This window comes from Pteronotus mesoamericanus, unplaced genomic scaffold (assembly GCF_021234165.1).
Source record: "Pteronotus mesoamericanus isolate MK-2021 breed Mesoamerican mustached bat unplaced genomic scaffold, CSHL_Meso_final contig_164, whole genome shotgun sequence".
NCBI lineage: Eukaryota > Metazoa > Chordata > Mammalia > Chiroptera > Mormoopidae > Pteronotus > Pteronotus mesoamericanus.
The window spans coordinates 9,236,810-9,253,001 of NW_026555065.1; the positions used below are offsets into that span (position 1 = coordinate 9,236,810).

Below are 16,192 nucleotides of genomic sequence, written 5' to 3' on the forward strand. Positions count from 1 at the left end.
GGCAACTGTCTCCTTTTCTCTTGCTGCTTTGAAGATTCTCTCCTTATCTTTAATCTTGGGTAATGTAATTATGATGTGCCTTGGTGTGTGCTTCCTTGGGTCAAACTTCTTTGGGACTCTCTGAGCTTCCTAAATCTCCTGGAAGTTTATTTCCTTGGCCAGATTGGGGAAGTTCTCCTTCATTATTTTTTCAACTAAGTTTTCAATTTTCTTGCTCTTCCTCCTCTCCTTCTGGCACCCCTATGATTCGGATGTTGTAATGTTTAAAGTTGTCCTGGAGGTTCCTAAGCCTCTCCCCATTTTTTTGAATTCCTGTTTCTTCATTTTGTTCCAGCTGAATGTTTATTCCTTCCTACTGTTCCAAATCTTTGATTCAAGTCCCAGTTTCCTCCCCTTCACTGTTGATTCCCTTTATATTTTCCTGTATTTCACTTTCTATAGTCTTCACTTCTTCCTCTATTTTGCATCTATTCTCAATCACTTCTGTGAGCATCCTGAATACCAGTGTCTTGAACTCTGAATCTCGTAAGTTGGCTATCTCCTTGTTGCTTAGTTCTTTTTCTAGAGTTTTCATCTGTTCTTTCACTTGGGCCATTTTTTCTTTGTCTTGGTGCACCAGTCTGGATGTTTCCCCTTTAACTCCTTGGTTATTGGACTTTCATACAGTTCGATTTTCTGGAAGTTCTAGTTAATTTTTGTTTTTAAATTGGTTGTTGTCCTTCTTTTGGTTCTCAGAGAAAGCAAAGTATATGTACCTACATCTCCATCTTGGCTGGAAGTTCAATGGAGTGTTAAAATTGCCAACTATCACTATATTTCTGATTATCTCTCCTTTGATGTCCATCAAGATTTGCTTTACATATTAAGGTGCTCCTATGCTGGGTGCGTAAATATTTACTAGGGTTATGTCCTCTTATTGGATTGTTCCCCTTTTCATTATGTAGTGTCCTCCTTTGTCTCTTACTATAGCCTTGGTTTTAAAGTCTAGTTTGTCAGATATAAGTACTGCTACCTCAGCTTTTTTTTTTTCTTTTCCATTTGCATGAAATATCTTTTTCCAACCCTTTACTTTTAGTCTTCCTGTATCTTTTGATGTGACATGGACTTTTTGGAGGCAGCATATTCATGGGTCTTGTTTTCTTATCCATTCAGTTATGCTCTGTCTTTTGGTCAGAGCATTGAAACCATTTACATTTAAGGTGATTATTGATAGATAATGTTTGTAGTGCCATTTTATTCTTAGATTGTTTACCTCTGTTTTTTATTCTTTTCTTCTTCCCCTCCTCCTCCTTCCCCTCCTCTTCTTCTTCTCCCTCTTCTCCTCTTCTTCTTCTTCCTCCTCCCCCCTTCCCCTCCTCCTTCTTCTCCTTCTCCTTCTCCTTCTTCTCCTCATCCTTCTTCTTCAAGCAAGCCCTTTAACGTTTGTTGCAGTACCAGTTTGGTGTTAACAAACTTTTAGCTTTTTCTTGTCTGGGAAGCTCCTTATCTCCACTTAAATTTTAAATGATAGCATCTCTGGGTAAAGTAGCCTTGTTTGTAGGTCCTTGCTTTTCATCATCTTGGATATTTCATGCCATTCCCTTCTGGCTTAAATGTTTCTGTTGAATAATCTGAGGCAGTCTAATTGGTTCTCCCTTATAAAAACTACCTGCTTTTCTCTTCCAGCTTTTATGATTCTCTCCTTGTTTTCAAGCTTTGTCATTTTAATTAGGATGTGTCTTGGTGTAGGCCTCTTTGGGTCCAACTTGTTTGGGACACTGAGCTTCCTGGACTTGTGCGACTTTTTCCTTCACCAGATTAGGAAAGTTTTAGGTCATTATTTCTTCAAATAGGTTCTCAATTCCTTGCTCACTCTCTTCTCCTTCTGGTATTCCCATGATGTGGATGTTGTTACATTTCATGTGGTCGAAAATGTTTCTTATGCTCACCTCCTTTTTAAATTTTTTTTCTTTTTGCTCCTCTGCCTGGGTTTTTCTACCTTGCCTCCCAAACACTAGTTCTATCCTCTGCTCCACCTAACTTACTGTTTATTCCTTCCAATGAATGCATTATTTATCTCAGATATTGCATTCTTTATTTCTGACTGGTCCTTTTTTATGGGTTATATGTTGTTTTTCATGCTGTTGAATATCTTTATAATCATTATCTAATAAATTGCTTGCCTCCATTTCATCTGCATTTTTTGTAGAATTCTCTGGTTCTTTCATTTGGGGTCTGTTTGTCTTTCCATTTTGGCTGCTTGGTTGTAATTCTACCTTAGATGTTAAACTAATCAGCTATTAATTTAATCAAGCTTTGATCAGCATTACAGCTTAAGAACCACAGGGTGTGGCAGGGCTATTGCTTCCTCTCAGGCTGATGCCACTTGGAGAGGAATGCTTTGCCTGAGAGAAAGATAGCTCCTGCATATGGGGAATGACTCAGCATAGGGATCCTGGTAAATGTTCTTTCAGCTCTCCCCTCAGAGCCACCAGCACAGCACAGACTCTCCTCAAGAGTCTCCAGTCCACTTTTCTCTCTTTCTGCTGGAAACCAGGTTAAGTGTCTGCAAACAAAATTTGGTGTATTGGGTCTTTAAAAGGCTTTGTGTGTCTCCAGTCATTTCTCCCTGGCAGACAGAAACCCTCCTGCTTTTCACACCTGGATGTTACCTCAATTTCTTTCCAGCTCTGGTGTTACAGACTGGGTAGCCCAGCTTGGGGTTTAGACCCCACAAATCTCAGGGGGGAATGCCTGGCATCTGAAATATCCTTCTGGAACTTCAGCTGCCATCCGTGGGAGCCCAACTAGCCCTCTTGTACCTCCTCTGCATTCCCTAGCAGTCATATTATAGAGAAGTGGCTTCTTCCATCTATCTGTGGTTATAAGGCTTCTGTCCAGCAAGTGTTCAGTTGGTATTCTCATAAACCATTTTTTGAGAACCTGACATTTTGATCTCTTTTGAGATGTATTCCTGAGTTATCTACTGGGTGTCATTCCATTTACTTCAGAGTATTCTATCCCCTTCATGAATTTTTATCCTCAAGTGGATGTGGGACAAGCCTGTTCCGCACCTCTGCACCTCCTACCATAGTTGTCAGACTTCCATTCAACTCGATTTCTGACAGCTCTGAGTGATGGTTGCTCTATAGTTTAGTTGTAAATTTGATGTGATTGTTCAAGGAGGCAAGTCATGCTTCCTATGTTGTCATCTTGACCGTGTAATATATTTATTCATTCATCCTTTGATAGCTAAGTTGTTTTCAGTTGGGGCTATGACAAACAATAGGGCCATGTACATTTTTATACATTTATCCTGTTCCACATATCAAGAGTTTCTCTAGGTCACGGGTCCCCAACACCTGGGCCACGGACATGTCCCAGCATGTGGCCTGTTAGGAACCAGACCACATAGCAGGCAGTGAGCAGTGAGCAAGGACTGCCTCACTAGGATTACTGCCTGAGCTCTGCCTCTTGTATCCCCGGCCACCCTGGTCCATGGAAAAATTGTCTTCCACAAAAACCAGTCTCTGGTGCCAAAAAGATTGGCGATCCCTGCTATAGAGAATATGCCTTGTCAAATTTCTGAGTCTTAGGATATGCTTATCCTCAGCTTTACCTGGTAATTCCACACTGCTTTCCAAATAGACAGCCAATATATATTCTCTTCAGCAGGGAATAAGATTTTTTGGCATTGTACATCTTCCCCAAAATTGAGAACTGTTAGCCTTTTAAATGTTAGCCATTCTGATGAGCACATAGTGCTATATCATTTTGCTTTTAATTTGCATTTCCCTGATGACTAGTTCATATGTTCACTGGCCACTGTATATCCATGTTTGTGAAATGTGTGTTCAAGTCATTTGTTCCCTTTTTACTAGGTGGTCTATCTTTTAAAAAAGTTACTTGTAGGAGCTTTTTATACCTTCTGGATATTAATCTTTTATTCATTATATAAGTTGTAATCATCTACTCTGTGGCTTACTTTTACACTCTCTTTGGAATTTTAGACAAATACAAGTTCTCAATTTTAATGTAGTTATGTTCTACCAATATTCTTCATAGTTAATGCATTTGTATCTTGTTTTAGAAACTTCTTCCTATTATTAAGGTTAAAAACATTTTCAAACTCATGTATTTTTTTCTTTTACAATTAAACATAAATGCACATGGAATAGAATTTTATGGTGTGATTTGGAGGAAAAATTTCATTTATTTCCAATTGGCTATCTAATTGGAAATGAGAATTGACTATATAAATGGCTAAATATCTAATTATCATGGTACCTTGTATTGAAAAGACTGTCTTTGTCCCATTACTCTACAATGACATATTTCTGTCTATATATTCATGGTCTTTTTGGCCTCCCTATTCTCTGTCATTGGTCTAAGTCTTAATTACAATATTTAAAATATTTTGTATCTGAAAGAGCAAGTCCTCCCTACTAACTCTGCTTCAAGAATATCTTGGCTTCTATTCCTAGCTCTTCACATTACTGTGTAACTTGCAGAATCAACTTTTCACATTCCACAACTACTCCCACAAATCTGCTGGGATTTTGTTTGGGGTTGTACTGAAACTATAATTTACTTTTGAGGAAAATGGCATCTATATAAATTTAGTCTTGAAATCTAAACTTTCATGTTTATAAAGAGAATATATAATTAGGTTTATGAAAAACAAAGATTGAAAAAATATCATGGACAGGAGGAGACTAGGAAGATACAGTGATAAAATGCAATGATTACCCTGGATTGGATTCTGAAAAAAACAACGAAAAAATTAGTGTAATAACTGGTGAAATGTGAAATAATGTAATATATTTAATAATAATGTACTAATATTAAATTTGAAGTTTTGACACATGTACCATGGTTACGTAAGATTAAAGGAAACTGGGTAAAGAGTATACAGGAATTTTCTGTAATCTTTGCAAACTTCCTGTTTCTGAAATTATTCAAAAATTTAAAAGTTTATTAATTAAAAAAAAAAAGTCTGTATGCTATGTTCTCTTTCCTGCTTCTAACAATTACAAAGAAAGGTATATTAAAATCTTCCAGTATGATAATCTATTTCTTTTTATAATTCTATTGAATTTTACTTTATGTACTTTGAGGTGATGTCATTTGATGCATACAAATTTTGTTTTTCATTGTCAAAAACTGACCTTTACTCTTTGTGACAGTTCCCACGGGTCAAAGGAATGAACAGTCAATCAGGGTTTTTACTTTACAGGTATCTCCAGGCACATACAAATATTAAATGTTTATATCTCTTTAGCAAATTAAACAATCTATCATTAGTAATGTTTTTTGACTTCAAGTTTAAGTCTATTCTTTCTGATATTACTATAGGTATATCAGCTTTTTTTTGATTAGCAATTGTATGGAATTACTTATTTTCCTCTTTTTAACTTGTAATCTTTCTGTTTAACTTCATATTGTTTTATATGTCTCTGGTAAATAGCAAATATGTATATGGATATGTGTGTGTGTGTGTGTGTATGTGTGTGTGTGTGTGTGTGTGTGTGTGTGTGTGTAGTCTGTCCAGAAAAAGTCCAACCATTCTTAATGTAAGAATGGTTTGAGTGACATTGATTTAACCTGGCAGCCAAGGAGAGTAGACTAGAATGCACATGCACGAACAATGATGACTGTTTCACTGTGCTAGTCAGCAGGGGTGGTAGACGCTGTTGAGTGAGCATGTGTACTGTATGGCCATCGTATTCAAAATGACTGAGCAAGTACAGCAATGAATCTGCATCAGATTTTGTGTTTAGCTTTAACATTCCTCCACAGAAACTATTTGGATGATTCAGAGGGCCACAGGTATGGGCAACTGGGGACTGGCAGCTTCATCCCAACAACGCGTCCATTCATGCATCACGTCTCATGCAGAATTTTTGTGGGAAACATCAAATCATCCAATCATCCAGTTGACTCAGACCCACTACAGCCCAGATTTGGCACCCTGTGACTTCTGGCTTTTCTGAAAACTAAAATCATCTTTGAAAGGGAAGAGATTTTATAACTTTGATGAGATTCAGTAAAATACAATGGGGCAGCTGACAGCGATTGGAAGAACAGTGTGAGGTCCCAAGGTGCCTACTTTGTAGGGGACTGAGGCGTCACTGCCCTATGTACAATGTTTCTTATATCTGCTTCAATAAATGTCTCTTTTTCATAGTGCACAGCTGGATACTTTCTGGACAGACTACATATATATCTCTTAATCCATTATATATAATACATATTACACAGCTGGATACTTTCTGGAATATATATATATATTTATTAATCCATCCTCAGAATCACTGTCTTTTAACTAGAGCACTTAGTTCTATTTACACTTACTATAATTATTCATATATTTGGACTTATTAAATCTACCATTTTCTCTTTACTATCAATTCAATATTCTTTTACCTCTCCTTTCTTCCTTCGTTTTGGATTGATTAATTTCCCCTTCTACTAATCTAGAAGTTATCCACTATGCTTTCTATTCACTTCATAGTTATTCTAAAAGAGCATTATCCAACAGCACATTCTGTAATAATGCAAATACTCCAAATAGTGTTGCCCAATAGGATACTCACTGGCCACTGAGCAATTGAGATGTGTCTAGTGCAACTCAGGAACTAAATTATTAATTAAATTTAAATAGCCCCAACTTGGCTACCACATTGGACCAAGAAGTTATAGCCTCTTCTTGAACAATTAATTGTAGGCTCTCAATATACTTCACTTCCCTCCAAACTCATGTTATTTTTTGCATATTCTAATGTTCTTTATATAAACCCCAAAATATATTATCTAATGCAGTAAACATTTATATTTATCCATACATTTGTCATGTTATTTTCTCTCCATTCATTCTTCCTTTTATCTGGGATTACTTTCCTTCTTCTCAAAATCTTTGTTTTAGAATTTCCATTAATGATCATCTACTCGCAGGAAACTATCTTAACTTAATTATTCTAAAAAATGACTTCATTTCCTCCATTCTTGCAAGATACTTTTTTTGGGAATAGGATTATAGTTTAGCATTTGTCTTCTTTCAGCACACTAAATATATCATTTCCACTGCTGTCAGTCAGAAAGGGATGATCTAAATCTAATTTTTAAGAACTTAGGCTTAAGTTCCTCAGGCCATCAGCTAATTCTCAAGAATCTAGGCTACCTGGCATTGTCATCTCCCAGGACCCAATGTGGCTCACCTTGGATGTATAAATTGTTGGGCACGTTTACACTTTTCAGTGATATTCTCAGAGACAGTGTCAATAAAGATACAGATACCCTGCTTATAGTAAACCATCCTTTCATTGCCCAGAACACCAGTAGCTATTACCAATGGATAGGGATTAAAAAAAAAAACAACCCACCATGAAGTCCTGGCTATTATGATCTTTTCTTCCTTCTAGTTAATGTATGCTTGCATACATGCTTCATTCCATCAGTCAATATTTATTAAAAACCCACTATGTGCCAGGCACTCTTAAACAATCAGAAATAAGAGCCCAGCCCTCATAAAACAAACATACCGGTGGGCAATGACAGTCAATCAAGTAAAGAAATAAATAATAATTCCAAATAAGTGGTAAACAAAACCAAATAGGGTCATAGGAAAAGAAATGACCAGAGAAATGGAGGGTGACTGATTTCAACAAGTTGGTCTAGGAAGATCTTTCTAACAATGTGATATGTGACCTAAGACCTGAGTAATAGGGAACTAGAAGTATGAAGATCTGGGAGAACAATGTGCTGGGATAGGAAAACAATGTTCCACAGTGGGAATACAGCTAGTACAAAAACTGAGAAAGGAATGAGCTTGACATGTATGAAGAACAGAAAGGCAGTACTGCTGGAGGTAGTAAAACAGGGAGAGAATTAATAGTATGAGGTCAATTTGGTCAGATAAGCAAAGTCTAGATGATGCAGCATTACCATAAAAACTCAAATAAGGATTTTGCATCTTGTTTTAGTTTCATTAGATACTTTAAGGAAAGAAGAAGGGAATGGGGATAAAGGAGAGGGTTTATTTTATGTAAATCACTCTGAGTGCCAGACAATTCATGGAGGGAAAGAATGATTTTTTTCAACAAATGGTACTAGGACAACTAGCTATCCATCACAAAAAAATAAAGCTGGATCGCTTCCTCAAACCATATACAAAAATCAGCTCACAATGGATCGTATACCTGAACCTAAGAACTAAAACTGTAAAACTTACAGAAGAACATATAGGAGTAAATCCTTGTGACTTTGGGTTAGGCAAAGTCTTCTTACGTAGGACACCGAAAGCATAATCAACTAAAGAAAAAAATTGATAAGTTGGACATCATCAAAATTAAAAACTTTGTTCTTTAAAAGATACCATAAAGTGAAAAGACAACTCACAGAGTGGGAGAAAAATTTGCAAATCGTAGATCTGAAAAGAGACATATGTAGACATTCAAGAGGGGACCCCCCCCAAGAAAAACTCAGAATTATCTTCTGGAGGGAGGGCCCCTTGTAGTACTGGCTTCCCTCGCTAGGTGAGTGTTCTAGCAACCCATTTGTATCAGTGTACCAGCTGGTGTTTTGAGAGGCTGTGTTCAGCCTCAGTGAATGTTTTCTGAAGACTCTTTCAGCATGTTTGCCCATTTCATGATAGGTGATTTACAAGCACATTTGCCTACACTATGCTGAGTGTTCATAGTCTTTGACCGAAAACATCATGATCCCTGAGCGCTACCCTCCTTTATTCACTGATCTCACCCTGAGTGGCTTTTTTTGTTTGTTTCCCCAGATCAAAACAGTCCTCAAAGGGAAACGTTTTGCTGATGTGGAAGAGCTGAAACAAAAAATGGCAGAAGCAAGAAATGGTATCAAAATTGATTAGTTCAAAAACTGTTTTGAGCAGTGAAAAAAAAAGTCTCCATAGGTGTACTGCATCAAACGAAGGGTACTTTGAAGGTGACTGAAGTTTAAACAGGTAAGAATAAGTACATAATTTTTTATAAATAAATTCTGGGGTTTTTTTGGATCTCTCCTCATATAAAGAACTCTTGCAACTCAGTAACAAAAAGACAAATAGCCAAATTAAAAATGGGATGGGATCTGCAGACATTTCGCCAAAGAAAACATACAAATGGCCAATAAGCATTTGAAACAATGTTCAATATCATGAGTCATCAGAGAAATGCAACCAAATCCACAATAAGATACAACTTTACACCTATTAGGGTGACTATAATACAAAAATACAGACAGTGTTTGTGAGGATGTAGACTCAACTTTGTAGTTGACCTCTAACTCCCTGAAGTTATAATCAGAAGTCTTGGGCTTGGGCAAGTTTAGGAGTCTGAAGGACTCTTCCCTTAACTTCACAATTTGGCTTATTCCAGGTAAAAACACAAAAATATCAGAAAACATAAATCTAGATTTAATGTGCCAAATTAGTAGCATTTTACTAAATTTGCGTTTATATAATTTAAAATTTTCTACTTACCTGAGGGTCCACTAACCACCCGTGGTACAAAGGAATATCAAGGAGATCAAATACTATGCATTCTGGTGTATATTCAAACACTCGAACACCAGTAAATTTTACATTTACATCCAAGCCTGTCTGTAGTTTGTGCAAGATTGCCATAGCATCACTCATATTCTGAAAACAGAAAAGTAAAGGGTAAAGATAAGGAAAATGAAACAACAAAAAAGATATTTAAATGCAAGTACATGTAATTCTAATTTTCCTAGTTTTCTATTTTATCCAATTTATTCATCCCTTTTATTATTTTATTATTACTTTTATGAAGTATCTACTATATGGCAAGTGCTAATCTGAGTTCTGAATATATAATAGTGAATAAAACAAAAAGTTCCTGATCTCAGGCAACTAACATTCTACTGTGAGAGACAAATATATAAATACATAATATAATGTCAAGTATTGGTAAGACAAATTGAGCAGGATAAAGGTATACAGAGTGACAGGTGTGAGGGACTGATTTTAGACCAGGAAGCCTAAAGACAAAAGTTTCTAGTGAAAGAGAAAGGCCTCTCCAGATGTAGGTATATATCCAAAAGAATGGAAAGCAGCATCTTGAAGAGATATTGTACGCCAATGTTCACTGAAGTATTATTCAAAATAGCCAAGAGGCAGAAACAGCCTACATGTCTACTGTCATATAAATAAAGAAAATGTGGCATATATGTACAATGCAATATTATCCAGCCTTGAAAAAAAGAAAAGCACATGCTACAGCATGGATAAAACTTGAGGACATTATGGTGAATAAAATAAGCCATTGCAAAAGGACAAGTACTATATAATTCCCCTTATATGAAATATCTAGAGTAGTCAAAATCACGGAAACAGAAAGTAGAATGATGGCTGTCAGAGCCTGGGGGAGAGCTGGAAAATTGTATGAAGGATACAAAGTTTCAGTTTTACAAGATAAAAATGTTCTAGAGATGTTACAAAACAATGTGAATATAGTTAACACTACTGAATTATATGTTTAAAAATAGTTGAGATTAAATTTTATCTTTTTTAACCACGAAAATAAAGAAATGAGCTATCAAGACATGGAGGAAATCCTTTTTTTGTTGTTGTATTTAGAGAGAAGGGAAGGGAGGGAGAAAAAGAGAGAGAAATATCTATGTGTGAGAAAAACATCAATCGGCTGCCTCCCACACTGGGGACCTGGCCCGCAATCCAAGCGTGTACCCTGACTGGGAATCGAATTGTGATCTTTCTGTTTGCAGGCTGCAGCCAGGGTGACATGGAGGAAATTTAAATACATATTATTACTAAGTGAAAGAAGCCAATATGAAATGGCTACATGCTGTATAATTCCAAATAACAATGTGGGAAAGGCAAAACAATGGACACAGTGAAAAACAGTGTGGTTCCTAGAAGTTAGGAGGAGGGAGGGATATGTAGGAAGAGCAGAGGATTTTTAGGGCAGTGAAAGTATTCTGTATGATACTATAATGGTGGCTACATTTGCCAAACTTATAGAACATATAACACCAAGAGTGAACCCTAATGTAAACTACAGACTTTGGGTATTAATCATATGTCAATTTGTTTCATCAATTATAACAAATGTATCACTCTGAGGTTGACAGTGGGGGAGGCTGTGTGTACGTGTTGAGGGGGCCAGAGGTATATAGGAACTCTGTATTTTGTATTAAATTTTGGTAAACTCATACTGCTTTTAAGACAGGAGGGGGAACTCTTTTTAAAATGACCCTTAAATAGTGGCCAAGCAAAATACTGAATATTGGGAAACTCTGAGAAAAAAGGCATTCCAGACAGAGTGGACACCAGTATAAAAACTTTGATACAAAAATGAGTTCAATACTGCGCCCACGAAACAGCAAGGAATCCAGCAGGACTATAACAAAATAAATTAATTGGAAAATGGTAGGAGATGAAGTCTGAGACAGAGGCTGGATCATATAGATTTGTTGGCCAAATTAAGGAATCTTTCTGTCCACATTACTTTTCTCAATAAATATGGTCACACAACTCTGTAATAAAGACTATTTTAAAACATGTTTTTCTAAATTTTAATACATTAAATATGGACATACTTACAAAGGATATATTTGATGGAATAAAATCCAATACATAAAATTTAATAAAACTTGATTAAATCCCTACTGTTAATCAGACACTGTGATGCATATTGAAGATATAAAATAAGAGTAGACTATATCCTATTGGAGTTTACAGTAGAAAGGATGAACATGGAATAAATCCTTTTATATTAAAATTCAGGACTCTGAAATCTGAGAAAGACAAATTTAAGTCATAAGAACAAAGTTCCATTTTACCAAATAACTGATAAAATTCCATTCTAAAAGAATGGACAGACTGAAAACAGAAATTATTCAAATATTTAAAGTTTATGAATGAGGAATTTATAACAAGATAACATTATTATATAGTCTTTGGCTTTCATCAGTTTCACCTCTTTCTAATAACTGTTTTTCCAAAACAATACAATTGACTCTTGAGCAGCAACATGGAACTGAATTAAATGTATCTACTATCTACTCATATATAGATCTTTTTCAGTAAATACTATATAAGTATTTTGTCTTCCTTATGATTTTATTTTATTTTTAAATTATTGTTGATATTCAATATTAGTTTCCTTATGCTTTTTCTTAACATTTTCTTTTCTCTAGCTTACTTCATTATAAGAATATAGAACCTAATATGTATGATGGGGACCCAGAAAAAACGAAAATTATTTATTAAAAACTGCATATTTATTCTTACATGGTTAAACTTTGGTCACCTTCAAATACTCTCCATTTGTTGCAATATACCTATAGAAATGTTCTTCACACCTTCAAAACAGTCTTTGAACGCATTGATTTTTTTAAAAGATTTTATGTATGTATGTATGTATGTATTTATAGAGGGGAGGGAAAGGAGAAAGAGAGGGAAAGAGGAAGATAGATGTGTGAGAGAAACACTGGTTGCCTTTCACATGCCCCCATCTGGGGATCCGGCCTGCAACCCAGGTATGTGCCCTGACTGGGAATCAAACAACGACCTTTCAGATCACAGGTCTGCACTCAGTCCACTGAGCCACACCAGCCAGGGTGAACATGTCGATTTTGATGCCTTTTAGTGCTTCTGCCATTTTTTTATTTTACCTCTTCCACGCTGGCAAACGTTTCCCTCTGAGGGCTTTTTTTCATCCAGGGAAATAAAAAAATGTCACTTGGGGCAAGATCAGGTGAATAAGGAGGGTTCCCCCATCTTCCTCATTCAGGGGTCATGATGTTTTTGATCAAAAACTGTGAACACTCAGCATAGTGTAGGCAAATGTGCTTGTAAATCACCCATCATGAAATGGGCAAACATGTTCAAAGAATCTTCAAAAAAAAGTCCACTGAGGCTGAACACAGCCTCTCAAAACGCCAACTGGTACACTGATACAAATGGGTTGCTAGAACACTCACCTAGCGAGGGAAGCCAGTACTACAAGGGGCCCGCCCTCCAGACAATAATTGTGTTTTTGGGCGGGGGAAGGAGGTCCCCCCTCATAAGAAATACAAAAACTGTGTTAATTGGCTGTTCATAGCCAACAACCAATGTTATTGGTAAGGCTTCCAGCCAACAGTAGGCTATTCACAGTTAAGCTCTGGGAGAGTCAAAAGTTATATGCAATTCTTTGTGCTGCGTGTCAGTGCCCATAACCTCAGAATTGTTCGAGGGTCAAATGTATTTCTCAATTTTATCAAAAGTTGAACCCTTAAAAAAAAATCAGTTCACATTTTTCCCTTCAGAGTTTTAAACCTTCACCTAAGCCACAGTAATCATGCATCTTAGAAAAACATTAACAGCAGTGAGCTTTGTATAGGATTGTGGTTCTACCACTACTGATTTTTTCTTTTATGTTTGTTAAATTCAGAGTTGCCAGTCACCTAATTTCCACTAGTGGAAGTATAATTTTTATTAGCTCCTAGGCTCATGCTTATATCTTTGTATATCTTCTACATTTTTAATAGATAGTATTAAAATAAATTGATAGGATTTGATAATGTCTATAATCCTTAAAGACTAATAAAGTGATAAAAAATAAACAAAGTTATAAACAAAGAGTTTATTTTTCCATCTTTTTTTGAACAAAGAGTTTAAAAGAGTAAATATTTTGCCATCTTCTTTCTAAGCCCAAGTTATATAGATCCTAGGAATGGTTGCTTACATCATACAAACTACTCTTGGCTCCTTTAAGCCCGTGGTTAAACTGTTTCTTGGAATCTTCCCCAAATGTACTTCTAACACTGCAAAATATTTTAAATTTAAATATAAAATATATTTTAACAATATATTTTGCAGTTATTTAAAAACCTGTCACATAGGGGCAGTCTCATAGATAGAAAGCAGGATGACAGCTGTGGGGAGGGGAGAGCTGGATCTGGGGTGCGATGGAGGGACTACACTAAAAAGAAACAACTCATGGACATGGGCAACAGTGTGGTGATCACTGAGGGGAGGAGGGGTCGGGAGGAGATGGAGATGGAAATGAGGGGATAAATGGTGATGACAGAGACTTGACTTGGGGCAATGAACATACAATACAGAATAGAGTTGATGCGTTTGGAATTGTGCACCTGAAACCTGTATAATTTTGTTAACCAGTATTGCCCCAATAAATTCAATAAAAAGGATTAAAAATAATAAAAAGTAAAAGATAAATAAAAACCCATCTTAAACACACACAAAAATACAAGGTTTTCTTGCGCTGTCATGGTACGTATCATTAAGCAAAACTGAGAAAAATATGTTCTTTGTTTATATTACAACTTCTGGTAAAGAGATTTTAATTAGGAAGATTACAGCTCTGCATAGGTTTTCCTAAAATTTAGGCTTGAATATTTCTGATGACATAAAATTATACAAAAAGAGAACATTATTACATTGTACCTATAGAATATTAAACACCAGCTTATACTCAGCCATATCAGCATGATATATACTACTCTCAAAGGTAATGATGATATAATCAAAATACCTTATAAATAGTTTAGAGCTTATTTTAAATACAGGGTATTTTTTTGTTTGACATGTTTATAAGAAATGCAAACAATTTTTGGATATCGCTTGTTTTAATTTTTAAACAAAACTACTTCCAGTCTTTTTCAAAAGTCCATCACCTTAATGGAAATATATCCTGAAATTGCAAGATGGACCTGAAACAAAATGCTGATATCACATTGTAAACACTCATCAATCAAGATTTTATTAAGACTGTGCAACAGAAGTAAAATGAATTTTGCAGTTGAATGGAAACTGTAGCTATAATCCATAATTCATAATTTCAAGTTTTGTATTTATCAAAATAGCCTCACTGATTTCAGTAAGAAATGATATGATTATGATAAATAAGTAATACAAATTGAACCATATCACTTTATACTTATAAAATATCATTTATGGGTTTTATATATTGGAAGTTAGCATAAGATTTCATTTCAAAAGAGGTTTATATTGCAAAAAATATTTAGAAATTATTGTTTTAAGCCACAAATTTCACTAGGACTTAAGTGACTTAGCATATTTGGCTTTAGCTACAGATTTCCTACCTTACACAATGTTGTAATGCAACATGTTGGCCTTTCAATTCTTTTAGAACCAGATTATCTAAACATTCAAATTCAAGAAATTCTGTGATAATGAAATGAGTTTTGCTTTCTGTTTGCCAATCTGATACTAGTGAAAGTACATTAAAAAACTTTGAAAGTAAATATAAAAATTTCAATGATGTCTACTTTTTCCCTGGCTCACACTTCCTTACTTCCACTGTAAGAAACTGATTTCTTCTGGGCTTCTACTGTCAAACAAAGGAATACTGAAGAAAAGGAAGCTCTGCTTGCTTTCTTGCAGCTCCAATAATTTTGAACCTAGTGACCACTCCTATATTAGAGAACAATAAAGAACATGCTAAGAAATATGAACACACTGAAAATATGAAACAGCAGGGTCCTAATTATCCTGATATACCCAAGACATCATTTGCTCAACCTTCTCCTATATAACTTAATCATAAAATATAAATTTTTTTAAATGAGGAAAGATGAATTGATGACAAAAATCACTTAAAAGTCAATGCTGCAAAAACAAACAAACCAGGTTACCATTTTATATAGGCCTGTAGACTAATATCTATGTTTCATTTTATATAGCATATACGAGTATATTCATATAAGACAGAGACTGGCTACTGATAGAGACCAGTGAATATATCCTTAAGTTAAAAATTACGTATTTTATTATAATAAAAATTGTTTCTATTACCTGTTCATAGTTTAAACGTTGAATTTCTGAGATTTCTTTTGGCTTTGCATCAAGCATGTAATCTCCTGTAAAAAGAAATTATGAACTGCCTTTTAAAAATATTACTTTTTTTCTGATTGCAAAGATAGTAGATTTTAATTCCAAATTATAACACTAGGTGACATATAAAATTATCCTCTCCCCAATTCTATTCAGAGAACATTGATATTAAATGTTTGCTAGTCTCACATGTTTTTCAATATACATACTCTAATGCTTTTGAGCTTTCTCTTCCATTGTACAATACATATGAGCATCTTTGCATGTTACTACAATAAAGCTCTAAAAGGTTGTACCAAGTTTCACTGTTATTAACAATATAATTATCATCCCATTACCTTTTCAAGAATGGGTGTTATCAGT

At 35.2% G+C, this 16,192-nt stretch overlaps 1 protein-coding gene across 2 annotated transcripts in view; it reads right to left on the reverse strand.

Moving 5' to 3' along the window:
• MINDY2 (MINDY lysine 48 deubiquitinase 2) overlaps positions 1–16,192 on the reverse strand; it is a 71,420-nt gene that overhangs the window by 37,892 nt on the left and 17,336 nt on the right. For both annotated transcript variants that reach the window (XM_054565357.1, XM_054565356.1), the window contains exons 3-4: positions 15,791–15,855; positions 9,470–9,628 (exon numbers count right to left, since the gene is read on the reverse strand). In XM_054565357.1, coding sequence (XP_054421332.1) covers positions 9,470–9,628; positions 15,791–15,855 — 224 coding nt within the window. The remainder of the gene's footprint in view (positions 1–9,469; positions 9,629–15,790; positions 15,856–16,192) is intronic.